At 43.5% G+C, this 26,796-nt stretch overlaps 1 protein-coding gene across 4 annotated transcripts in view; it reads right to left on the bottom strand.

Annotated features, from left to right (window-relative positions):
* The window catches only part of si:ch211-161h7.4 (protein piccolo), a 48,019-nt gene extending 29,083 nt beyond the window's left edge, over positions 1–18,936 (bottom strand). For 2 of the 4 annotated variants that reach the window (XM_036945619.1, XM_036945620.1), the window contains exons 1-3: positions 18,583–18,934; positions 18,356–18,399; positions 14,487–14,554 (exon numbers count right to left, since the gene is read on the bottom strand). In XM_036945619.1, the coding sequence (XP_036801514.1) occupies positions 14,487–14,554; positions 18,356–18,399; positions 18,583–18,606 (136 nt within the window). In that variant the 5' untranslated portion in view covers positions 18,607–18,934. Of the gene's footprint in view, positions 1–14,486; positions 14,555–18,355; positions 18,400–18,582 lie in introns of all 4 variants that reach the window. The other 2 variants (XM_036945621.1, XM_036945622.1) reach the window with 2 other exon arrangements.
* Between the last annotated feature and the right edge of the window lie 7,860 nt (positions 18,937–26,796).

Genomic DNA, 26,796 nt, shown 5'->3' with positions numbered 1-26,796 from the left:
TAGGGCCTGTAGGACCTGCCTTGTTGATAGTGTTGTTAAGAAGGTAGAAACTAGGGCCTGTAGGACCTGCCTTGTTGATAGTGTTGTTAAGAAGGTAGAAACTAGGGCCTGTAGGACCTGACTTGTTGATAGTGCTGTTAAAAAGGCAGAGTAATGCTTTATTATGGACACCCACGCAATGTTAATGATCCCAATTGTGTCTTTCTATAAATAAAATGGGGCCAATGTGCGACATGGTTTGAAAGAAAATCCAAAATGTGCTGAATACAACAAGTGTAGACCGTACAGTGAAATGCTGACTGACAAGCCCTCAACCAACAATGCAGTTAAGACAAAGAGAGTTAAGAAAATATTTAGTTTGCTTAGTAAAGTAAAAAGAAAAAGAGCAACAATAAAATAACAATAACAGGGCTATATACAGGGGGTACCGGTACGGAGTCAATATGGAGGCTATATACAGGGGGTACCGGTACGGAGTCAATATGGAGGCTATATACAGGGGGTACCGGTACGGAGTCAATGTGGAGGCTATATACAGGGGGTACCGGTACGGAGTCAATATGGAGGCTATATACAGGGGGTACCGGTACGGAGTCAATATGGAGGCTATATACAGGGGGTACCGGTACGGAGTCAATATGGAGGCTATATACAGGGGGTACCGGTACGGAGTCAATATGGAGGCTATATACAGGGGGTACCGGTACGGAGTCAATATGGAGGCTATATACAGGGGGTACCGGTACGGAGTCAATATGGAGGCTATATACAGGGGGTACCGGTACGGAGTCAATATGGAGGCTATATACAGGGGTTACCGGTACAGAGTCAATGTGGAGGCTATATACAGGGGGTACCGGTACAGAGTCAATGTGGAGGCTATATACAGGGGGTACCGGTACGGAGTCAACGTGGAGGCTATATACAGGGGGTACCGGTACGGAGTCAATGTGGAGGCTATATACAGGGGGTACCGGTACGGAGTCAATGTGGAGGCTATATACAGGGGTTACCGGTACGGAGTCAATGTGGAGGCTATATACAGGGGGTACCGGTACGGAGTCAATGTGGAGGCTATATACAGGGGGTACCGGTACGGAGTCAATGTGGAGGCTATATACAGGGGGTACCGGTACGGAGTCAATGTGGAGGCTATATACAGGGGGTACCGGTACGGAGTCAATGTGGAGGCTATATACAGGGGTTACCGGTACGGAGTCAATGTGGAGGCTATATACAGGGGGTACCGGTACGGAGTCAATGTGGAGGCTATATACAGGGGGTACCGGTACGGAGTCAATGTGGAGGCTATATACAGGGGGTACCGGTACGGAGTCAATGTGGAGGCTATATACAGGGGGTACCGGTACGGAGTCAATGTGGAGGCTATATACAGGGGGTACCGGTACGGAGTCAATATGGAGGCTATATACAGGGGGTACCGGTACGGAGTCAATGTGGAGGCTATATACAGGGGTTACCGGTGCGGAGTCAATGTGGAGGCTATATACAGGGGTTACCGGTACGGAGTCAATGTGGAGGCTATATACAGGGGGTACCGGTACGGAGTCAATGTGGAGGCTATATACAGGGGTTACCGGTGCGGAGTCAATGTGGAGGCTATATACAGGGGGTACCGGTACGGAGTCAATGTGGAGGCTATATACAGGGGGTACCGGTACGGAGTCAATGTGGAGGCTATATACAGGGGGTACCGGTACGGAGTCAATATGGAGGCTATATACAGGGGGTACCGGTACGGAGTCAATGTGGAGGCTATATACAGGGGGTACCGGTACGGAGTCAATGTGGAGGCTATATACAGGGGGTACCGGTACGGAGTCAATGTGGAGGCTATATACAGGGGGTACCGGTACGGAGTCAATGTGGAGGCTATATACAGGGGGTACCGGTACGGAGTCAATGTGGAGGCTATATACAGGGGGTACCGGTACGGAGTCAATATGGAGGCTATATACAGGGGGTACCGGTACGGAGTCAATATGGAGGCTATATACAGGGGGTACCGGTACGGAGTCAATGTGGAGGCTATATACAGGGGGTACCGGTACGGAGTCAATATGGAGGCTATATACAGGGGGTACCGGTACGGAGTCAATATGGAGGCTATATACAGGGGGTACCGGTACGGAGTCAATGTGGAGGCTATATACAGGGGGTACCGGTACGGAGTCAATATGGAGGCTATATACAGGGGGTACCGGTACGGAGTCAATATGGAGGCTATATACAGGGGGTACCGGTACGGAGTCAATGTGGAGGCTATATACAGGGGGTACCGGTACGGAGTCAATATGGAGGCTATATACAGGGGGTACCGGTACGGAGTCAATGTGGAGGCTATATACAGGGGGTACCGGTACGGAGTCAATGTGGAGGCTATATACAGGGGGTACCGGTACGGAGTCAATGTGGAGGCTATATACAGGGGGTACCGGTACGGAGTCAATATGGAGGCTATATACAGGGGGTACCGGTACGGAGTCAATATGGAGGCTATATACAGGGGGTACCGGTACGGAGTCAATGTGGAGGCTATATACAGGGGGTACCGGTACGGAGTCAATATGGAGGCTATATACAGGGGGTACAGAGTCAATGTGGAGGCTATATACAGGGGGTACCGGTACGGAGTCAATGTGGAGGCTATATACAGGGGGTACCGGTACGGAGTCAACGTGGAGGCTATATACAGGGGGTACCGGTACGGAGTCAATGTGGAGGCTATATACAGGGGGTACCGGTACGGAGTCAATGTGGAGGCTATATACAGGGGGTACCGGTACGGAGTCAATGTGCAGGGGTACAGGTTAGTAATGAGGCTATATACAGGGGGTACCGGTACGGAGTCAATGTGCAGGGGTACAGGTTAGTAATGAGGCTATATACAGGGGGTACCGGTACGGAGTCAATGTGTGGGGGTACAGGTTAGTAATGAGGCTATATACAGGGGGTACCGGTACGGAGTCAATGTGGAGGCTATATACAGGGGGTACCGGTACGGAGTCAATGTGGAGGCTATATACAGGGGGTACCGGTACGGAGTCAATGTGCAGGGGTACAGGTTAGTAATGAGGCTATATACAGGGGGTACCGGTACGGAGTCAATGTGCAGGGGTACAGGTTAGTAATGAGGCTATATACAGGGGGTACCGGTACGGAGTCAATGTGGAGGGGTACAGGTTAGTAATGAGGCTATATACAGGGGGTACCGGTACGGAGTCAATGTGCGGGGGTACAGGTTAGTAATGAGGCTATATACAGGGGGTACCGGTACGGAGTCAATGTGCAGGGGTACAGGTTAGTAATGAGGCTATATACAGGGGGTACCGGTACGGAGTCAATGTGCGGGGGTACAGGTTAGTAATGAGGCTATATACAGGGGGTACCGGTACGGAGTCAATGTGCAGGGGTACAGGTTAGTAATGAGGCTATATACAGGGGGTACCGGTACGGAGTCAATGTGCAGGGGTACAGGTTAGTAATGAGGCTATATACAGGGGGTACCGGTACGGAGTCAATGTGCGGGGGTACAGGTTAGTTGAGGTAATATGTACATGTAGGTAGGTAGGGGTAAAGTGACTATGCATAGATAATAGAAAATAAAACAGTGAGTAGCATCAGTGTAAAACAATGCAAATAGTCTGGGTAACCATTTGATCAGCTGGGAGTTACGCAATAGTCTATCCTACACAATTGCACACAGAAGACTCAGTGTCCAATCTGAGGCACAAAAACAAGAACTCATTACCTTGATGCTTTCTCTGTTAAATCTAATGAGACTCTACTGTAAATCAAGCTGACGACATATGGTCAACTTGCTAGGGATATTAGATCCAACATGGGTCCAGGCACAATGGTCTTCACCGGCGTAACGAATGAGACACCAAAATATTATATTCTGGACATTCCTCGCCAACAACTTTTTTCCAGCACGTTGGCTATTCCATTGCATGTGCTGTCACCACAGCTGTTCATCACTTGACTGTCGTTCAAAATTCCTTCCTGGGTCAGATGTGGAAAAATAATCACCAAACACGTATCCAATAAGTATTATGCATAATTATTGAAGAACCACACTAATGACATTATCCATTTAAGTATCAAGGTGAGGTGACATTCAGTAATATGGAAGAAAATATAAACGGAACATGTACTCAATTGTCATACTTGAGTAAAAGTAAATATACCTTAATAGAAAATGACTCAAGTCACCCAGTAACATAATACAATATTTGGTTTGAAATAGTTCTTTATTTAACCAGGTAGGCTAGTTGAGAACACCTTTATTTAACCAGGTAGGCCAGTTGAGAACACCTTTATTTAACCAGGTAGGCCAGTTGAGAACACCTTTATTTAACCAGGTAGGCCAGTTGAGAACACCTTTATTTAACCAGGTAGGCCAGTTGAGAACACCTTTATTTAACCAGGTGGCCAGTTGAGAACAAGTTCTCATTTACAACTGCGACCTGGCCAAGATAAAGCAAAGCAGTGCAACCCAAACAACAACACAGAGTTACACATGGAACAGACAAGTGTACAGTCAATAACACAATAGGGAAAAAAAGAAAGTCTATACAGTGTGTGCAAATGGCGTGAGGTGGTAAGGCAATAAATAGGACATAGTAGCAAAGTAATTACAATTTAGCAGATTAACACTGGAGTGATAGATGAGCAGATGATGGTTTGTAGGTAGTTTATGTGTTGGGGGGCTAGGGTCAGTCTGTTATATCTGGAGTGTTTCTCCTGTCTTATCCGGTGTCCTGTGTGAATTTAAGTATGCTCTCTTTAATTATCTCTTTCTTTCTCTCGGGGGACTTGAACCCTAGGATCATGCCTCAGGACTACCTGGCATGATGACCCCTTGTTGTCTGGAAGAAAAATAAATGCACACCTATTTAGGCGAGGTGCTGGCTAGCGGAGTAGAAAACTTATAAAAAAATTAAAACATTTTTTTTTTTTTAAATAAGCCTCCCACTCTAGGAGCTCAGATGCAAAAATGTAATTACCAACGTTTCGACAGCCAAGCTGTCTTCATCAGGGTATAATCACAAACACTGCGGGATGACTCGTTTATACAGTGTCAAAAGACACAGGTGTCTGTAATCATGGCCAAGAGTGGCCTAATATCATTGGTTAATTATCAAATAATAAAATGGCATACAAAGAACAGCATACAAACAAATGGATAGCATATGATCATAGATTCATTTGACTACACAAGTCACAATAATCACAAGAATGGCTTCAGATCAAAGTCTAAGTTGAGACCAAAGGGAGCAAGGGCCTTTAAGTTAAAGATCCAGGCAGCCTCTCGTTTTGACAATAAATGATCAAGGTCACCCCCTCTCCTAGGGAGGGTGACATGTTCGATGCCAATATAAACGCAGAGACGTAATCCAGTGGCCTGCCTCCAAAAAGTGGGCCGCAACTGGATAAGTCAAGTTTTTACACCTAATGGTGCTACGATGCTCTGAGATACGTACTTTTAATTTGCGCTTTGTATTACCCACAATTTTTACCACAAGGACAAGTTATAAGATAAATAACTGCCTTAGTGGAACACGTAATAGCACCTTTAATTGGGATCTGTTTCCCTGTTTGTGGGTGTTTGAAGGATCTACATTTATAAGTGCCATTGCATTGAGCACAGCCATTACATTTGTAATTTCCATCCAGTAGGGGTGCAAATAGACATGGTTCAGGAATATCTTGGGGTGGTAAATCAGAGTGTACCAATTGGTCTCTGAGATTTCTGCCCAGTGAGAATACGACCAAGGGAAGGTTCGAAAACACATTACTGAGACTATAATCAGATTTTAGAATGTGCCAATGTTTGTGAACAATTCCCTTAATTTGTTCAAAACACTTTGAATAGTTAGAACACAAGAATGCGTCTTTTTGCGAGACTGACCTTGAAAAGGGTCATGTTTAGTTTAGAATCTTCAATGGCAATATTAATCTGATCATTTTTGTAACCCCTCTCCTTGAACTTTCTTTGCGTCTCAGCCATATTTCTATCGAAATCTGATTATTCTTTTGATTTGACAGAATTGGCTGTAGGGCAAACTATTTTTCAAGGGAAGTGGGTGACAACTATCAGCCCTCAACAAACTGTTACGATCAGTGGACTTCCTGTAAAGATCAGTGTATAGAACATTATCTTCACACAAGATCAGAAGATCAAGAAAACTGATTTGACTCCTTGTTGTCCCCAGTCCACCTGGCCGTGCTGCTGCTCCAGTTTCAACTGTTCTGCCTGCGGCTATGGAACCCTGACCGGTTTACTGTGATTATTATTTGACCATGCTAGTCATTTATGAACATCTTGGCCATGTTCTGTTATAATCTCCACCCGGCACAGCCAGAAGAGGACTGGCCACCTCTCATAGCGTGGTTCCTCTCTAGGTTTCTTCCTAGGATTTGGCCTTTCTAGGGAGTTTTTCCTAGCCACCGTGCTTCTACACCTGCATTGCTTGCTGTTTGGGTATTTAGGCTGGTATTCTGTACAGCACTTTGATATATAAATACATTTGATTTGAAGTAGTGATACTGGTGTGCAAAAGAGCAGCAAAGTAAATAAAAACAATATGGGGATAAGGTAGGTAGATTGGGTGGGTTATTTACAGATGTACAGCTGCAGCGATCGGTTAACTGATGTTTAAAGTTAATGAGGGAAATGTAAGTCTCCAACTTCAGCGATTTTTGCAATTCGTTCCAGTCACTGGCAGCAAAGAACTGGAAGGAAAGGCGGCCAAAGGAGGTGCTGGCTTTGGGGACGACCAGTGAGATATACCTGCTGGAGCGCGTACTACGGGTGGGTGTTGTTATCGTGACCAGTGAGCTGAGATAAGGCGGAGCTTTACCTAGCATAGATTTATAGATGACCTGGAGCCAGTGGGTCTGGCGACAAATATGTAGCAAGGGCCAGCCGACTAGAGCATACAGGTCGCAGTGGTGGATGGTGTAAGGCGCTTCGGTAACAAAACGGATGGCACTGTGATAAGACTACATACAATTTGCTGAGAAGAGTATTGGTAGCTATTTTGTAGAGTCTGGAAGGAGAGTTTACAGTCTAGCCAGACACCTAGGTATTTGTAGTTGTCCACGTATTCTAGGTCAGAACCGTCCAGAGTAGTGATGCTAGTCGGGCGGGCGGGTGCAGGCAGCGAACAGTTGAAAAGCATGCATTTGTTTTTGCTAGCGTTTAAGAGAAGTTAGAGGCCACGGAAGGAATGTTGTTAGGCATTGAAGCTCGTTTGGAGGTTAGTTAACACAGTGTCCAAAGAAGGGCCAGATGTATACAGAATGGTGTCGGCTGCATAGAGGTGGATCAGGGAATCACCCGCAGCAAGAGCGATATCATTAATATATACAGAGAAAAGACTCGGCCCGAGAATTTAACCCTGTGGTACTCCCCATAGAAACAGCCAGAGGTCTGGACAACAGGCCCGCAGATTTGACACATTGAACTGTCTGCAAAGTAGCTGGTGAACCAGGCGAGGCAGTCATTAGAGAAACATAGGCTATGGAGTCTGCCGATAAGAATACGGTGATTGACAGTCAAAAGCCTTTGCCAGGTCTATGAAGACGGCTGCACAGTACTGTCGTTTATTGATGGCGGTTCTGATATTGTTTAGTACATTGAGCGTGGCTTAGGTGAACCGGTACGGTGGGATTCGAAATGGTCAGTGATCTGTTTATTAACTGGGCTTTCGAAGACTTTAGAGAGGCAGGGCAGGATAGATATAAGTCTATAGCAGTTTGGGTATAGAGTGTCACCCCCTTTGAAGAGGGATCTCGGACTATACGAAAGAGAGGTTGAAAAGGCTGGTAGTAGGGGTTGCAACAATGGCGGCGGATAGTTTTAGAAAGAGAGGGTCCAGATTGTCTAGCCCAGCTGATTTGTACGGGTCCAGGTTTTGCAGCTCTTTCAGAACATCTGCTATCTGGATTTGGGTGAAGGAGAAGCTAGGGAGGCTCAGGTGAGTAGCTGCGGGGGGGAAGCGGAGCTGTTGGCCAGGGTTGGAGTAGCCAGGAAGAAGGCATGGCCAGCCGTAGATAAATTATGCTTATTGACATTTTCGATTATCATGGATTTATCGGTGGTGACCGTGTTACCTAGCCTCAGTGCAGTGGTTAACATGCATGAAACCAAGGCTTTTTCGATCACAGAAGTCAACAAATGAGAGTTCCTGGGGACACGCAGGGCCTGGGTTAACCTCCACATCACTCGAGGAACAGAGGAGGAGTAGGATGAGTGTACAGCTAAAGGCTATCAAAACTGGTCGTCGAGAGCGTTGGGCACGAAGAATCAAAGGAGCAGATTTCTGGGTGTGGTAGAATAGATTCAGGCCGTAATGTGCAGACAGGGGTATGGTGGGGTGCGGGTACAGTGGAGGTAGGCCCAGGCACTGAGTGGTAAGAGAGGTTGCATCACTAGACAGCATAGCATGTATGGCATTGTGTGGGCTAGCGGTTTGCTGATGTCAATGTTGTGACCATAGTGCCCCATGGTGGCGGTGGGGTTATGGGTATATGAATACGCTACAGACAATGAACACAAATCACATTTTATCAATAGCAATTTGAATGCACAGAAAAACCATGATGAGATCCTGAGGTCCATTGTGGTGCCATTCATCCATCACCTCATGTTTCAGCATGGTGAGATCCTGAGGCCCATTGTGGTGCCATTCATCCACCACCATCACCTCATGTTTCAGCATGATGAAATCCTGAGAACCATTGTGGTTCCATTCATCCATCACCTCATGTTTCAGCATGATGAGATTCTGAGGCCCCTTGTGGTGCCATTCATCCACCACCATCACCTCATGTTTCAGCATGATAATGTCGCATGGATCTGTACACAATTCCTGGACATAACAACAACCTACACTGCCATAAATGCAAGGACCGAAAAGTTGTTTTACGTCACCCGATTTTAGACAAATCCATCAAGACATCAACCACGATAAAGGATTAAACATACACTACATGTCCAAAAGTATGTGGACACCTGCTTGTCAAACATCTCATTCCAAAATCATGGGCATTAATATGGAGTTGGTCCCTCGGCTGCTATGACAGCCTCCACTCTTCTGGGAAGTCTTCCCACTAGATGTTGGAACGGGGACTTGTTTCCATTCAGCCACATGAGCATTAGTGAGGTCGGGCACGGATGCTGGGCGATTAGACCTGGTTTGCAGTCGACTTCACAAACTCATCACGAAGGTGTTCGGTGGGGTTGAGGTCAAGGCTCTGTGCAGGCCAGGCAAGTTCTTCCACACCGATCTCAACAAACCATTTCTGTATGGATCTTGCTTTGTGCACAGGGGCATTGTAATGCTGAAACAGGAAAGGGTCTTCCCCAAACTGTTGGCACAAAGTTGGAAGCACAGAAATGGTTTATCCATATTATTGCCCATGATTTTGGCATAATATGTTTGACGAGCAGGTGTCCACATACTTTTGGTCATGTAGTGTAAGATATTCAATTCCATGAAAAAAAAAAACACAAAATAAGAGTTTTACACTATCGGTCAAAAGTTTTAGAAAACCCCTTGAATGAGGAGGTGTTCTTTATTTGAGCTATTTTCTACATTCGAGAATAATAGTGAAGTAGTGAAATAATAGTGAACTACGAAATAACTAATGTAGTAACCAAAAGTGTTAAACAAATAAAAATCTATTTTATATTTCAGATTCTTCAAATAGCCACACTTTGTGCAATCTTGGCACTCTCAACCAGCTTTATGAGGTAGTCACCTGGAATGCATTTAAATAAACAGGTGTGCCTTGTTAATGGTTCGATGGTGGAATTTCTCTTTCCTTCTTAAAAACCTCTACGCGGTGTTCCCCCCCGCGTTATGAGTGAGATAACATAGGCTAATGTGATTAGCCTGAGGTTGTAAGAAACAAGAAACTTTCCCAGGACATAGACATATCTGATATGGGCAGAAAGCTTCAATTCGTGTTAATCTCCCTGCACTGTCCAGTTTACAGTAGCTATTACAGTGAAATAATACCATGCTATTGTTTGAGGAGATTTATGAATCAATGAAAATGTATCACTGTGCAAACCAATTAGGCAGATTTGGGCAGACGTGATACAACATTTTGAACAGAAATGCAATGGTTATGTTCACTGTATCAGTCTAAAACTTTGCACATACACAAAAATCATAATTGCACCTAACCTGGAATAATACATTACGGCCTTTCTCTTCCATTTCAAAGACGATACAAAAAACATTTTTAAAACATGTTTTTTTCCATTGTATTATCTTTTACCAGATCTAATGCGTTATATTCTCCTACATTAATTTCACATTTCCACAAACATCAAAATGTTTCTTTTCAAATGGTAGCAAGAAAATGTATATAGATTGTGGTATGTCATTTTAGGAGAAAATTGAAAAAAAGGTTCAAACCCTTGTGTGTTTGAGCCAATCAGTTATCTTGTGACAAGGAAAGGGGGTATACAGAAGATAGCCCTATTTGGTAAAAGACCAAGTCCATATTATGGCAAGAACAGCTCAAATAAGCAAAGAGAAACGACAGACCATCATTACTTTAAGACATGAAGGTCAGTCAATACGGAAAATGTCAAGAACATTGAAAGTTTCTTGAAGTGCATTTGCAAAAACCATAAATCGCTATGATGAAACTGGCTCTCATGAGGACCGCCACAGAAAAGGAAGACCCAGAGTTACCTCTGCTGCAGAGGATAAGTTAATTTAGGAGTTACCAGCCACAGAAATTGCAGCCCAAATCAATTCTTTAGAGTTCAAGTAGCAAACATCTCAACAGCAACTGTTCAGAGGCGACTGTGAATCAGGCCTTCATGGTTGAATTGCTGCAACGTTGGAACGTTATTCAAGATATATGGAAACAACATTCTAAATATTGATTCAGTACATTGTTTGACATGTTTCTACTGACTGTTACAGAACTTTTTAACATTTCGTCACGTCATAGGGGACGCGCTTTGTGACTTTGGAATTGTTTACCAAACGCGCTAACCAAAGCTAATTGGACATAAATAACGGACATTTTGGAACAAATCAAGCATTTATTATGGACCTGGGATTCCTAGGACTGCATTCTGATGAAGTTCCTCAAAGGTAAGGAAACATTTATCGTGTATTTTCTGGTTTCTGTTGACTCCAACATGGCGGCTAATTTTGCTTCTGTTTTGAGCGCCGTCTCAGATTATTGCATGTGTTGCTTTTTCCGTAATTTAAAAAAAAAATCTGACACAGCGGTTGCATTAAGGAGAGGTATATCTATGATTCCATGTGTATAACTTGTATTATCATCTACATTTATGATGAGTATTTCTGTTTAAACAATGTGGCTATGCAAAATCACTTGATGTTTTTGGAACTAGTGAATCTACATAGCCAATGTAAACTCAGATTTTTTATATATAAATATGAACTTTATCAAACAAAACATGCATGTATGTATTGTGTAACATGAAGTCCTATGAGTGTCATCTGATGAAGATAAAATTAATCACTAACCTTGAATTATCTTTATTTCTGGTTTTTGTGAATGCTATATTTCGCTGGAAAATGGCTGTGCTTATTGTGGTTTGGTGGAGACCTAACATAATCGTTTGTAGTGCTTTCGCTGAAAAGCCTATTTGAAATCGGACACTTTGGTGGGATTAACAACGAGAATAGCTTTAAAATGATATGACACATGTATCTTTTAGGAATTGTAATTATGAGATTTCTGTGGTTTGAATTTGGCGACCTCTATTTTCACTGGTAGTTGTCATATCGATCCCGTTATTGGGATTGTAGCCATAACAAGTTAATTCAAAATGATACAAACGACAAGGTTCCAGTTTACCAAAGTTTACTAAACCGTATGAACACACTACAAGGTAGCCATCGCACATCAGGCTAGGTCCATCAACAACAAGACTTCCCGTGCAGGCGCACTCTTGACTAAGTGATAGCCCCGTAATAACAGAAATATAGGGATACTTAAAACATGAACTTAACAATCTCCCCCTTTTCTTTAAAGACAAATAAAACATCAACAACATAATTAAATGCCCAAGTATTATTCAAGTTCCCCATTACAAATGAGTTGTGTGACAGTTTGTATTTGTATTACTCAAGCTGCCACTTGTGTGATGTCTTTGTCAAAAATGTTTACACAATAGTGGCCTGGTTCAAGAGTCACTGGTTGTTGAACATCACTGCCTTGTATTTTTCTATGTCTAGAACAGCCCCTGCCTTCTTGAGGGAAGCTTTGCTTAATAGTAAGGGGATATCTGTAGGGACCACCTCTGTTTCAATGTGACACTAGGTCTGACCAATTTTTGCAGACCTCTTAACTCTTGGTAGAATGGACGATTCTCCCATCTCCAAATGTGAAAGCTCTGTTGCTTGGTGTGCCAATCATATTTTGTACTTCTTTCATATTTAGTTCACTGACATGGCTATCAAGCCATTTTGCACCACACACTGTCCGTGTACATGCAGTATCAATCACAGCAGATCCTAAGGATTCAACTATAAAGATCTCAGTGTCAGAAGCAGATTAGTTTGAAAACAGTGTAATGTTACACTGCTCTTCCTGTTAGTTTAACTTGTTCATTTTTATGAGGACATTCTTTAACACAATGTTAAGTGCTTTGACAAATAGCACATTTTGATCTCCTTCCATATTTGTCCAGTGGATTTGTGCTGGGAAATGGCGCCCTCTTCTGGTTGTCTTGGGAACGTGACTTGTTGGTGCCTTTTCTCTGCTGCTCAGTGTAATATGCTGTGTCACTCACTTGCATTCCATCTGTTATTGGCGCGACAGACGTCATTTCAACCAAAATTATTTTTAGTGCCCGACTTCATTGATGCAAAAGTCAGCACAGTACAAGCAGTCAAAGCCAACTGTTTCTAGACAGACAGGAACTTGAAAGCTAACACTGCATCCAGGAGAACCATGTCGTACTTGCCCATCCTATTGTACCTGTTAGAAATCAATGACGTAGTCCGTCATTGCAACCGAAATATCAAATCAAATTGATTTATATAGCCCTTCTTACATCAGCTGATATCTCAAAGTGCTGTACAGAAACTCAGCCTAAAACCCCAAATAGCAAGCAATGCAGGTGTAGAAGCACGGTGGCTAGGAAAAACTCCCTAGAAAGGCCAAAACTTAGGAAGAAACCTAGAGAGGAACCAGGCTATGAGGGGTGGCCAGTCCTCTTCTGGCTGTGCCGGGTGGAGATTATAACAGAACATGGCCAAGATGTTCAACTGTTCATAAATGACCAGCATGGTCAAATAATAATCACAGTAGTTGTCGAGGGTGTAGCAAGTCAGCACCTCAGGAGTAAATGTCAGTTGGCTTTTCATAACCGATCATGACTATTTGTAACCATTTGCATTTCTTTAAATAAGGGACTTTAATTTTGAAGGCAAAACACAAATTCCACTAATGTGGCTAATCATTATTGTGGCTAGCTTCACATATGTGCTGCATGCCCCTTGGGTTCCAAAGAGCAAGTCGAACACTGGGTAATGCCTCCCAACATAATACATACAGTTGAAGTCAGAAGTTTACATACACTTAGGTTGGAGACATTAAAACTCGTTGTTCAACCACTCCACATATTTAGTTTTGGCAAGTCGGTTAGGACATCTACTTTGTGCATGACAAGTAATTTTTCCAACAATTGTTTGCAGACAGATTATTTCACTTATAATTCACAGTATCACAATTCCAGTGGGTCAGAAGTTTACATGCACTAAGTTGACTGAGCCTTTAAACAGATTGGAAAATTCCAGAAAATGATGTCATGGCTTTAGAAGCTTCTGATACGCTAATTGACATCATTTGAGTCAATTGGAGGTGTATCTGTGGATTTATTTCAAGACCTACCTTTGAGTGTATGTAAACTTCTGACCAACTGGGAATGTGATGAAAGAAATAAAAGCTGAAATAAATCCTTCTCTCTACTATTATTCTGACATTTCACATTCTTAAAATAAAGTGGTGATCCTAACTGACCAAAGAAAGGGAATTTTTAAGATGACAGGAATTGTGAAAAACTGAGTTCACATGTATTTGGCTAAGGTGTATGTAAACTTCCGACTTCAACTGTATGTTAATTTATTTACTTAACTAGGCAAGTCAGTTATTAAGAACAAATTCTTATTTAAAATGATGGCCTACCCCGGCCAAACCCTCCCCTAACCCAGACAACGCTGAGTCAATTGTGCGCCACCCTATGGGACTCCCGATCATGGTCAGTTGTGATACAGCCCAATCTCGATCCAGGGTCTGTAGTGACACCTCTAGCACGACATGCAGTGCCTTAGACCGCTGCGCCATTCGGGAGCCCCCATCTCCACCTCCTTTATATGTGACTTTGGTCAGGAATCTTCGTTTCCATTGACAACATGTGAGAGGATGAATATTAAAGTGAGTATATTTCTTACCCAAGTTTTTGAACCAAGTATTGGAGTCATCAATGTCCAGTTCGGCATTTCCCTTCATGGTTGATGCGCTGACAGAACAGAAGAACATCAACATAGAAAGCAGTTTTTATTTACTAGTATTTATGACGATGGTTAACATTAGTATAATCAATGTATGACAACCTGATGACTGGTTACCCCATGCAAATTCAGCCAGAAGTCTGGCAAAAAAAATATGCAAGTCTCTGCAAGCCAGAATGTTGAAAATGATCATATTTCCACTTCCTTTACCGGTTGTCCGCGCTGTTGGTCCTTTTGACGGTAGGAGGTTGAGATCGGGTATCCACAGGAAAATGTTGCTAACCCAACTTTTTCCAGCGCCGATAGGGTGTCACTTGTAAACAATAGTAGAATGTAACCGAACGTAGTCGACCCAAGCAATTTTCCTTATTATCAGCTGAAAGAACTTGTGAAATTTGCCAGCTGCTTGCGTGAAACAATGTTCATTCTGTGGTTTGATTAAGTGCAAGTGTTGGTCTCATAAAACAAAACATTTAAATATATTTGACCGAAAACAGCTTTTGGACATCAGCACTGCAAACACAAACCTCAATTTCGATGACAATTTCTACTTCAAAGAGTCGTCAGCTCTGGACGTTCTGCTTACTCTGGCCCAGGCCCTAATCCCCGGGACTCGAACGAGGAAGCGATGGCACAAGAGGCAAATGAGCAAGGATCCCGGCGAGACTACGTTGGTGAGCAAATAAATTGCCTCTATCCTCCTTTCGATTGGCAAACATACAATCACTAGAGAAACTGGACGAGCTCCGCTCGAGACTATTCCGTCAGCGGGACCTGAAGAACTGTAATATTCTATTTCTCCGAGTCGTGGCTGAACAAGGACATGGATAATATACATCTTTCTAGTTTTTACACGCATCGTCTCGACCAGACTCTGGTAAGACTAAGGGAGGAGGGGTGTGTCTTTTGATGCAATCATTTGATGCATTTTGAATCATAGAATGCAAAATACATCATACAGTGATGATATCTGTATTTTGAAAGTTAAATATCTTGAAAACCTGATTACTTTCAAGCAAAACATTTTGGGACTATGTCAACAATTGCCTAATGAAACAAATTCCAAATGATAATTTATGGGTGGAATGTTCCTTTAATAGCAGCTGGAGTATGAGCTCTAATGTTTAGAAAGTCTCAAGTTTTTCCTCACCAGAGTAAGAATACCTCATGACAAGCTGCAGAACATACATAGCTGTATTTACCACCAGACCGCACTCAATGAGCTGTATAAGGCCAGAACCAAACAACATGCAAATCCTGAGACGGTGGCCTGTGATTTTAATGCAGGGAAACAAATCTGTTTTAACTCATAATTACCAGGATGTCGCCTGTGAAACTAGAGGCAACAAAACTCAATCACCTTTACTCCACACACAGAAACGCATACAAGACTCTCCCTTGCCCTCCCTTTGGCAAATCGGACAATAACTATCCTCCCGATTCCTGCTTACAAGCAAAAACTCAAACAGGAAGTGCAAGTGACCCGCTCAATAAGGAAGTGGTCCAATGAAGCGGATGCTAAGATACAGGACTGTTTTGCTAGTACAGACTGGAATATGTTCAGCGATTCATCCGATAACATTGAGGAGTTTACGACACCAGTCAACGGCTTCATTAATAAGTGCATCGACGACGTGGTCCCCACAGTGACCTTACGTACATATCCTAACCAGAAGCCATAGATTACAGGCAACATCCTCACTGAGCTAAAGGCAAGAGCTGCCGCTTTCAAGGAGCGAAACACTAATCCGGACACTTACAAGAAGTCCCGCTATCAGAATCAGAACCTTCATGGTCGAATTGCTGCAAACCACTACTAAAGGACACCAATAAGAAGAAGAGACTTGGTCCAAGAAACACAAGCATTGGACATTTAGACCGGTGAGATTTTTGGTTCCAACCGCCATGTCTTTGTGAGAAGTAGTGTAGGTGAACGGATGATCTCCGCACGTAGTTCCTACCATGACACATGGAGCAGGTGTGATGGTGCTTTGCTGGTGACACTGTCAGTGATTTATTTAGAATTCAAGGCACTTAACCAGCATGGCTAACACAGCATTCTGCAACAATACACCATCACATCTGGTTCACATTTAGTGGGAGTATCATTTGTTTTTTCAACAGGACAGTGACCCAACACACCTCCAGGCTGTGTAAGGGCTACTTGACCAAGAAGGAGAGTGATGGAGTGCTGCATCAGATGACCTGGCCTCCACAATAACCTGACTTCAACCCAATTGAGATGGTTTGGGATGAGTTGGACCGCAAAGTGAAGGAAAAGCAGCCAACAAGCGCTCAGCATATGTGGGAACTCCTTCAAGACTGTTGGAAAAGCATTACAGGTGAAGCTGGTTGAGAGAATGCCAAGCATGTGCAAAGCTGTCAAGGCAAAGGGTGGCTAATTTTGCTATATTTTGATTTGTTTAACACTTTTTTTGGTTACTACATGATTCCATATGTGTAACTTGATAGTATTGATGTCTTCACTATTATTCTACAATGTAGAAAATAGTAAAAAGAAAGAAAATCCCTTGAATGAGTAGGTGTGTCCAAACTTTTAATTGGTATTGTATCTACCTCAAATAACACATACCCCTGTAACATTGACTCTGTACTGGTACTCTGTGTACATAGTAAAGTAAATAAAGACTGACTTGTAATAGGACTGTTCTGGACTGCTGAGCCTACATGTTAGAGACGAGAGTAAGTATTTCACGCTTAGATTCTAAAAGAGACTAGCTAGGCTTATGTGAAGCTAGCCAAAATAAGGATGAGCCAAAATAGTGGAATTTGTTAAAGCTTCTTTAGAAGCTTCTGATAGGTTAATTGACATTATTTGAGTCAACTGGAGGTGTTCCTGTGGATGTATTTCAAGGCCTACCTTCAAACTCAGTGCCTCTTTGCATAACATCAAGGGATGCACCATTAGGTGCAAAAACACAATTTAGTTGCGGCCCACTTTTTGGAAGCGAACCACTCGATTTCGTCCCTACGTTATATCAGCATCGAACATGTCACCCTCCCTAGGAGAGGGGGTTGACCTCGACAATTTATTGTTAAAACAAGAGGCTGTCTGGATCTTTAATTTAAAGATCCTTGCTCCCGTCGGTCTCAATGTAGACTTTGACCTGAAGCCATTCTTGTGATTATTGTGATTTTGCTATTCATTGTAAATGTTTGCAGGCCTATGTATCCAAATTGTATCTATTATCGTATGCTATCCATTCATGTGTTTGTATGTTCTTCTTATATCTGAGAATTAACCAATGATATCAGGCCACATCCCACCATGATTAGACACTTGTGTGTGTTTTGACACTATAAAAACTAGTGATGGGTAGAGTTTGTCATCATACCCTGATGAAGACAGCTTGTTGGTTATTAGGTTATTCAATTATTGCATCTGAGCTCCTAGTGTGCAGTTCTCCTTTTTCAAGTAGTCTACTCCGCTAGCCATCACCTCCCCTAAACTGGTGTTTCTTTCGCCTCCAAATTAACACAAATTTAGGACATTTTATACGTGTTATTCTGACTGCTATGATCGCACAGTTAACATTACCTTTGGATTACGAAGCCTTTGATTTGTTTAATTATTACATAACGTAACTTTGAGTTTATAATTTATCTGATTTAAGATGCATAGAACCAAACGTATAACAACAACTTGACAGACCTTATTTTCGGCGTTTTTCCAAAAACACATTTTCCTCATAGGCTTTGTCCAACGAACGAACCAAGGCAGAGTTAATACCTACAAAAATGCGCCATTACCATTTCTCTATACCTAGTTACCTAGAATAGTTTCTTACCTCGTTTTAATGGAGAAGTACCGGCGCTTCTTCTGAGGTCTCATCTGTGAAGAGATTGACATTTTGTAGTCATGATTATCAGCTGGGATAGTTAACGTTGTTAGCAAGTTAGCTAACTAAAGTAATTTACGTTAGCTAGTTTTTCAGTGCATATGGCAATTTTTTCTGTAATGTTAGTTTGCTAGCCAAATGTAGCTTGTCATTACTTAGCGAAAATAAATAGCTACCAGATTTGGGTATTTGGAGTCCATTTCTGTCCGTGTAGCCAAATGTATTTAGCCCGTTAGCGTGATAATAAATCGGTCTAGCTAGCATAGTACAGCCCGACCGCCATTTCTCCCAGTTAGTGAAAAAGGAGTGTTTTATTTGCACGCTGAAACTAAACTTGCCATCAAGTTAACATATACACGTATCCTTATTTCGTGAAAAATATATATCGATGTTTACAAGGCCGAAGACGTTGTTGACACAAAAAAAGATTTGCCCGCGTAAACTTCAAACACTGCCTCTGTAGTCCCGGAAACTGCATTGCATTCTACTAAAACACATTACCCACTTGCCCATGCGTCAAGATACGCGGTGCATTCCGGGACAGGGCGATCACTCCTTCAATGAGCGAATGGGTGTCAGCTAAAAAAACAACATGAATTACGTGATCAAGAAGTACAACGTTACAAATATTTTCCAAGTTGTGAGATAATGAACGTGTTTTTGATCTTTTTTGGCATTGTATGCATGTAAGAAAACTGTGGCAAGACATCAATAGGTTTATAATTGAACACATGTATGAAGATGTTACACTATTGTGGAGAGACGTACTGTTTGGATTCTTTACATACAATAGAAATAAGCGGAATAATTATGTAATTAATTTAATTACTCTTTTGGCCAAATTGCATATACAAATGTAAATTTACAAACAGAAAACCACATTTTCGTACCCTACAAAAATTGTATTTTACTGTATTTTAAGACGGTTAAATGCTATGCTAACAAAAAAGCTGTTAGAATTGTAAGTATATGCATGTCCCTTAAGGTCCTTGTGTAATTGTAATGTGATATTGTACCCCCTAGCTCGATTGTCTATTGTTTGTAATCTATGTATGCTTGTGTTCCCTCATGTGCGTTTATGTATTGATTTGTTATTAATAAAAAAAATACATACAAAATGATAATGAACGTGTTTTCTGTAATATCGTATAGCTTTGAATTCGTGACATGTACTTTCGAGGAAAATAGTCAGGGATATTTTGACTCATACCCTGACTTTTAGTTTAACATTTTTGCTAATTTATTAAAGCTTGCTGTTATTCTTTTCTCTTCCTTTTCTAATATCTCTGATATCATCCATCCGTCTTCTGCTTCTTCTATGGTATTATTGACTTCCGCAAACAATTATTAAAGATGCAGGCCGCCACCTACTGTATGGGTTGTATACTATAGACTATAGAAACTATAGAAAAAAATATCCAATATACGAAAGGGGGAAAAACCTAAATTCAAAAGACAAAAATATCACTATTTTTTTGATACATACAAATAAAACCATCATACTCCTTCAGTCACATACCTATTCAAGTCACCTCCCTACAGGCTCAGGGGCCCTGTGAGTGCAGATTTCCTTCAATGCCTCTAAAATAATTTTCTGTTTGTGGATGATCTTTAAAAAAAATGTTGGTCTGATGTGATTAATAAGGAGCATCCAGACGCTAAACTTGATGAATTTATTATTATGCAATTATTGATAAACATGCACCTTTTAAGAAACTGACAGAACATTTAAAAGACTTGGTGAGGAATTGAAAAACTATGGTTGAAAGAGATGGGGCGAAAGGAGTGGCTAATACGGCAGTTCTACAATTTAAAAAAACATTACAATACATTCACAACAGATTTCACAACACATTAAAGATGGCAACGACAGACATGGCAGCTCTGCTTTCAGCTCCTAAGCAACTTTGCAGTATTTTTTTTGTGTGTTATTTCTTACATTATTAGGTTAACCACTGATTCCTTGTCTGGTCTCTTCTCTGCACCTGGGTCCAAGCTTACCACATCACAGCAAGTTTCTGCCACAACGTGGACCCAGTAGAGATCACCCAGATCCAGAATGTGGTAGCCCACCAAGGAGCACTGTTAGGACTGTAGCAAATCCAGCTCTTCCAAATCTCCAGGACCATTCGGGCACTTGCCGAATCCCTCCAACTACAACACGACCCTAACCAAGGAGGAGCCAATGCCCAGGTCTCATCGCCCAGTGCTATGAATGTCATCATGGTTCCTCCAGGGAACCTGCACCAGGATCACAAGATCCCAGCTTCCGAGCTGCACGAAGGCTACCTGGGAGGATGCAAGGGTTCCTCACTCAGTGTTCTCTGGTGTTCGCGCTACTGTCTTCCTCGTACCACACCAATCATGCCTTGATCACCTACATAATCTCTTTACTCTCGGGCAAGGCCCTAGCGTGGGTAACGGTGGTGTGGGAACAGCAGCCACCATCTTGCAGATCCAGTAGCCTCCTACCTTCAATGCGACGAGTCTTCGACCACCCAGTCGGCGGGCGAGAAGGGACTGTTCAACCTCCGCCTACGGGCCAGACCAGTGGCTGACTTCGCCATTGAGTTCCTCACCCTCGCCACCGAGAGGGATTGGAATATGGAGCCACTGGTTACCGCTTTCCACCAGGGTCTGTCTAACTCAAAGATGAACTGGCCGCTCAGGAACTGGGAGAGGACCTCGAGTCCCTGATAACGCTGGCAATCAGGATTGACAGCCGCATCCGGGAATGGGTGAGACAGCGCCCTTTTGACACCACTCCAGAATTCCGGTTTCCTGAGCACCCCAATCCCACCGAGCCCAGCATGGAGGATCCCATGCAGCTGGGTCACACACGTCTGAGCCCACAGGAGCATGAAAGGTGAATATTTGATGGCTGCTGCCTCTATGGCGGAGGTCTTGGTCATCTCCATGCTACCTGCCCAGAGCTGACGAGAAACGTCAGGGCATGCCAGGACAGGGAGAGACCATGACGAGCTGTGCAGTTCCTCCCGGATACCCAGTCACCGTCTGTTACTACCCGCAACACTCCACTGGGACAACCGTCAGCACCAGATTCAAGCTTTTGTGGACTCTGGCGCCTACTACATTGACTTCGCCAGAGAGTTACAGATGCCCTGCATGAAAATGTTCTATCCCTCGCATATTCAAGCCCTCCATGGATGCCCCATTGCCTCCTGTCAGGTGGAATATCAGACCAAGCCCATTCTACTGCAGGTTGGGGTGAACCACTCTGAGACTCTTAGTTTTCTGTTGATCATTGCTCCAGAGAACCCTCTTATCCTAGGGTACCCCTGGCTAGCGCTATATAACCCACTAGTTTCCTGGTTTATGGGACACCAACTAGACTTGGGTAAGGACTGCTGGACTAAATGTCTAAGATTCCCACCAAGAGCCTTGCCATGTTGTCCTGTATCCCTTGAAGACCAAAACTTTTCTGCTCTCCCTCCCAAATACTTTGACCTCCGGGAGGACTTCAGTAAGAGGCAGCAAGACACTCTTCCCCCTCATCGTCCTAACGACTGTGACATAGAACCTACCCTACCTACCTGTCGCTACAACTCCTCGGGTTCGTCTGTACTTCCTCTCGACCCCTGAAGCAGCAGTCATCGACAATTACATCCGGGAGTTGCTGGAGGCAGGTTTAATTTGCCCCTCTACATCCCCTGCTGGTGCAGGGTAAGAAGGCTGGGGGCCTGCGTCGACTACAGAGGGATGAACCAAACTACGATCATGAGTCATTACCCCCTAACTCTGATGTGCATTGGAGTTGGTCCAAGGGGCCCAATTCTTCACCAAACTGGACATCTGCAATGTTTACGATCTGGTGAGAATCAGGGAGATAGACAGTCTTCCAGTCATCTAACACCCCTAGTGGCCACTGTGTATTTAGTTCAACAATGTCACCGCACCTGGATCAGAGCGTGATCCTCCTTGCTCCACTCCTCTGCCCGACACCAACATCAGGCAAACTGGCACCGAAGACCTCTTCGGCTCTTCCAACCGGGTCAACAGGTGTGGCTGTCCACCCGTGATCTTCACTTAAAAGTGGACTCAAAGAAGCTAGCCCTCGCTACATAGGACCATACAAGATCCTGAGTCGCATCAACTCGGTCACCTATCGTTTTCCAGCTTCCCAGGTCCATGAGGGTCTGTCTGTCCTCGTTTCCCTTCTCAAGCTGGTAAGAACCAGACCATTCTCTCCCCCCACACCTGCTCTTCAGCCTCCTCGGCTTGAGGGATCCACCCGACGGTCCGATGTCTGTTAGAGGCTCGTCGGGTCCGTGGGACCCTGCAGTACCTGGTGGACTGTGAGGACTACGGTCCCGAGGAGCGGGCGTGGGTGCCTGCCCAGGACACCCTGGGTCTTGGTAGAGACTTCAACTACGTGGTGGTCGTCACGGCTCTTCGGCTGGAGCTGCTCCTAGAGGCGGGGGGGGGGGGGGTTCCTTCTGGCACCAGAGGGCGGCAGAAACCGCCTTAGAGACTTTTTTTGGACTCAGGTTTGTCATATGATTTCATGATTGTATCCCTGTTAAGAGGTTTGTTTTCTATGGTCCTTTGCAGAAGCTTTGAATTGTTTACTGTGTGCGTTTGTTTCCTGAGTGCGTTTGAGACTTAGTGTTTGTTTTTTCAAGTGTACTGTGATCCCATGGCTACCGTTTCTCAGTAAAGTATTATGTTCATCCTTAACCACTGATTCCTTGTCTGGTCTCTTCTCTGCACCTGGGTCCAACCTTATCACGTCACATGGATGTGTTTAACTATTCGTAGAATTACGTTAAGGGTTAGGATTAGGAGCTAGGGTTAGGTTCAGGATTAGGGTTAAGGTTAGGTTTTTGGGTTAAGGGTAAGGGTTAGAGTACCGGTACGGGTTAGGTTTAGGTTTGGGGGTTAGTGAAAACAGGATTTTGAAAGGGACTGAATTGTGTCCCCCCCACAAGGTTAGTTATACAAGATTGTGTGTCTGTGTAGTATGTTTTCTTGTTTTGTGCAAAAGCCCCTAATGTGTGAAGCAATATGATTATCTAATGCTCTTTGTATACACACGCACACAATATCTACAGATTTGTGTGGGCCCACTGCAGGGCAGGGCAGGACTGAGAAGATTGTGTTACACTCCTACACACCTTCAACACTTCAGGCCAGTTGTGTGTGTCCATTTACGAGTCTGTGTCCATTTACGAGTCTGTGTCCATTTACGAGTCTGTGTCCATTTACGAGTCTGTGTCCATTTACGAGTCTGTGTCCATTTACGAGTCTGTGTCCATTTACGAGTCTGTTTGTAATTACGAGTCTGTTTGTAATTACGAGTCTGTTTGTAATTACGAGTCTGTTTGTAATTACGAGTCTGTTTCCATTTGCTTGTCTTTCCTTTTGGGTTTCCGTTTGTAATTATGTGTCGGTCTATAATTACGTGTCGGTCTGTAATTACGTGACGGTCTGTAATTACGTGTCGGTCTGTAATTACGTGTCGGTCTATAATTACGTGTCGGTCTGTAATTACGTGACGGTCTGTAATTACGCGCCGGTCTGTAATTACGTGTCGGTCTGTAATTACGCGACGGTCTGTAATTACGTGCCGGTCTGTAATTACGTGCCTGTCTGTAATTACGTGCCTGTCTGTAATTACGTGTCGGTCTGTAATTACGTGCCGGTCTGTAATTACGCGTCAGTCTGTAATTACGTGGCGGTCTGTAATTACGCGCCGGTCTGTAATTACGTGCCTGTCTGTAATTCCGTGTCGGTCTGTAATTACGTGTCGGTCTGTAATTACGTGACGGTCGGTCTGTAATTACGTGTCGGTCTGTAATTACGTGTCAGTCTGTAATTACGTGCCGGTCTGTAATTACTTGCCTGTCTGTAATTACGTGTCAGTCTGTAATTACGTGCCTGTCTGTAATTATGTGCCTGTCTGTAATTACGTGACGGTCTGTAATTACGCGCCGGTCTGTAATTACGCGCCGGTCTGTAATTACGCGACGGTCTGTAATTACGTGTCGGTCTGTAATTACGTGCCTGTCTGTAATTACGTGCCTGTCTGTAATTACGTGCCTGTCTGTAATTACGTGTCGGTTTGTAATTACGTGTCGGTCTGTAATTACGTGTCGGTCTGTAATTACGTGCCGGTCTGTAATTACGTGTCGTCTGTAATTACGTGCCGATCTGTAATTACGTGCCTGTCTGTAATTACGTGCCGGTCTGTAATTACGTGCCTGTCTGTAATTACGTGCCTGTCTGTAATTACGTGACGGTCTGTAATTACGCGCCGGTCTGTAATTACGCGACGGTCTGTAATTACGCGACGGTCTGTAATTACGCGACGGTCTGTAATTACGTGCCTGTCTGTAATTACGTGCCTGTCTGTAATTACGTGCCTGTCTGTAATTACGTGTCGGTTTATAATTATGTGTCGGTCTGTAATTACGTGCCGGTCTGTAATTACGTGTCGTCTGTAATTACGTGCCGGTCTGTAATTACGTGTCGGTCTGTAATTACGTGCTTACATGATACTTGTATATGTATGTTTGTATTTTTACGTCTGTCAGCCGTCCTCTCTCTATCTTCAGGCAAACAGTATTCCTACTCAATTCAGTTCCATCAACCATAGGAGTGTTCCTCATTGAAGGATATCAGACTGGTTCCTCTTCTAGAGAATACCATCAATACACCCACACCACACGTATACACATGTACACAGGCACGCACGCACAGACACACACATACACACAAATAATATAATAGCTGTGTGAGTGTGGGGGGGATGGTGTATCAGGAATGTAGTAATCCATTGTCTCCAATTATGTCAATCCAATCATGATGTTCTAACTAAACCCAACCCTGTAACTCTCCAGGACCAGGGGCCTCCTTTAGAGCATCTTTAGATGAACCCCAACCCTGTAACTCTCCAGGACCAGGGACCTCATTTAGAACATGTTTAGATGAACCCCAACCCTGTAACTCTCCAGGACCAGGGGCCTCTCCAGGACCAGGGCCCTCATTTAGAACATGTTTAGATGAACCCCAACCCTGTAACTCTCCAGGACCAGGGACCTCCTTTAGAGCATGTTTAGATGAACCCCAACCCTGTAACTCTCCAGGACCAGGGACCTCATTTAGAACATGTTTAGATGAACCCCAACCCTGTAACTCTCCAGGACCAGGGACCTCTCCAGGACCAGGGACCTCATTTAGAGCATGTTTAGATTAACCCCAACCCTACAACTCTCCAGGACCAGGGACCTCATTTAGAGCATGTTTGGATTTCATATATTTTTCACTCCCTGGTTAATTTCCTACATGTCACCTGGACACAGGACACACACAGACAACATACATTTGAAAACAAGAAAAATAATTGTCTACCTATCCAACTATTTTAAGTTAATCAGCAAGTATCTTGCCTGGTGCTTTGGCCTTGAGTGTGTCCTATGAAGGGCGAATGGTCCTCTTCACTCTTAACACGTTCTTCATCTCAAATGACACAGAACTCTCTTCTCCTCCTCTCTTCTCTTCTCTCTCCTCTGACCAGACAACCACTCCAAATCTAAACCCCTCAGACAGTAAAGTACAGCATCAACACTATATCCAAACTTCCCTTCATCTCTCCAGTAGTTCACCTGTTATTTTACCTCTCTGCCTGCCTGTCTGTCTTCGTCAGTCTGTTTGTCTGCCTGTTTGCCTGTCTGTCTATATCTGCCATTGTCTGACGCCAACCTGAGAGAGTTCAGGAAATCAAAAGTTCTGAAATGTGACTCCTGCAGACTGTGACCCACCCATCTGTAGTAATGGGAACTGAGAGGGAGAAGCTTCAGGGCAGCAGCTGGTCCTGCAGTATGTTGGGCTAGACAATTCCTGGAGAGAATTTCATCCTTTAGGGAGTGTCTCCTAATCCGGTACCGGATCTTTTTTTTCTGAGGCTACGTATCCGCGAAGGTGCAAATTCTCAGAGCATCTTGCAGGAATTTTTACTAATTTTCTCATGCCGAAACCGGATAAGATACATACGGGTAGTTCAATCAGAGTTAACTGCCAAAAAGATGATGTTAGCAACAAACAAAAAAACATCCATTTTTTAAAATTGTATTTAACCAGCTAGGCCAGTTGAGAACAAGTTCTCATTTGCAACTGTGACCTGGCCAAGATAAAGCATAGCAGTTCGACACATAACACAGAGTAACACATGGAATTAACCCTACATAGTCAATAATACAGTAGAGAAAATAAAATAAAAGTCTATACAGTGAGTGCAAATGAAGTAAGATTAGGGAGGTAAGGCAATAATAGGCCATATTGGCGAGGAAATTACAATATAGTAATTAAACACTGGAGTGATAGATGTGCAGAAGATGAATGTGCAAGCAGAGATACTGGGGTTTGCAAAG

Source organism: Oncorhynchus mykiss, chromosome 15 (genome assembly GCF_013265735.2).
Source record: "Oncorhynchus mykiss isolate Arlee chromosome 15, USDA_OmykA_1.1, whole genome shotgun sequence".
Classification (NCBI taxonomy): domain Eukaryota; kingdom Metazoa; phylum Chordata; class Actinopteri; order Salmoniformes; family Salmonidae; genus Oncorhynchus; species Oncorhynchus mykiss.
The sequence above is the reverse complement of the archived record's forward strand: the minus strand, read 5'-3'. Positions and strand labels throughout refer to the sequence as shown.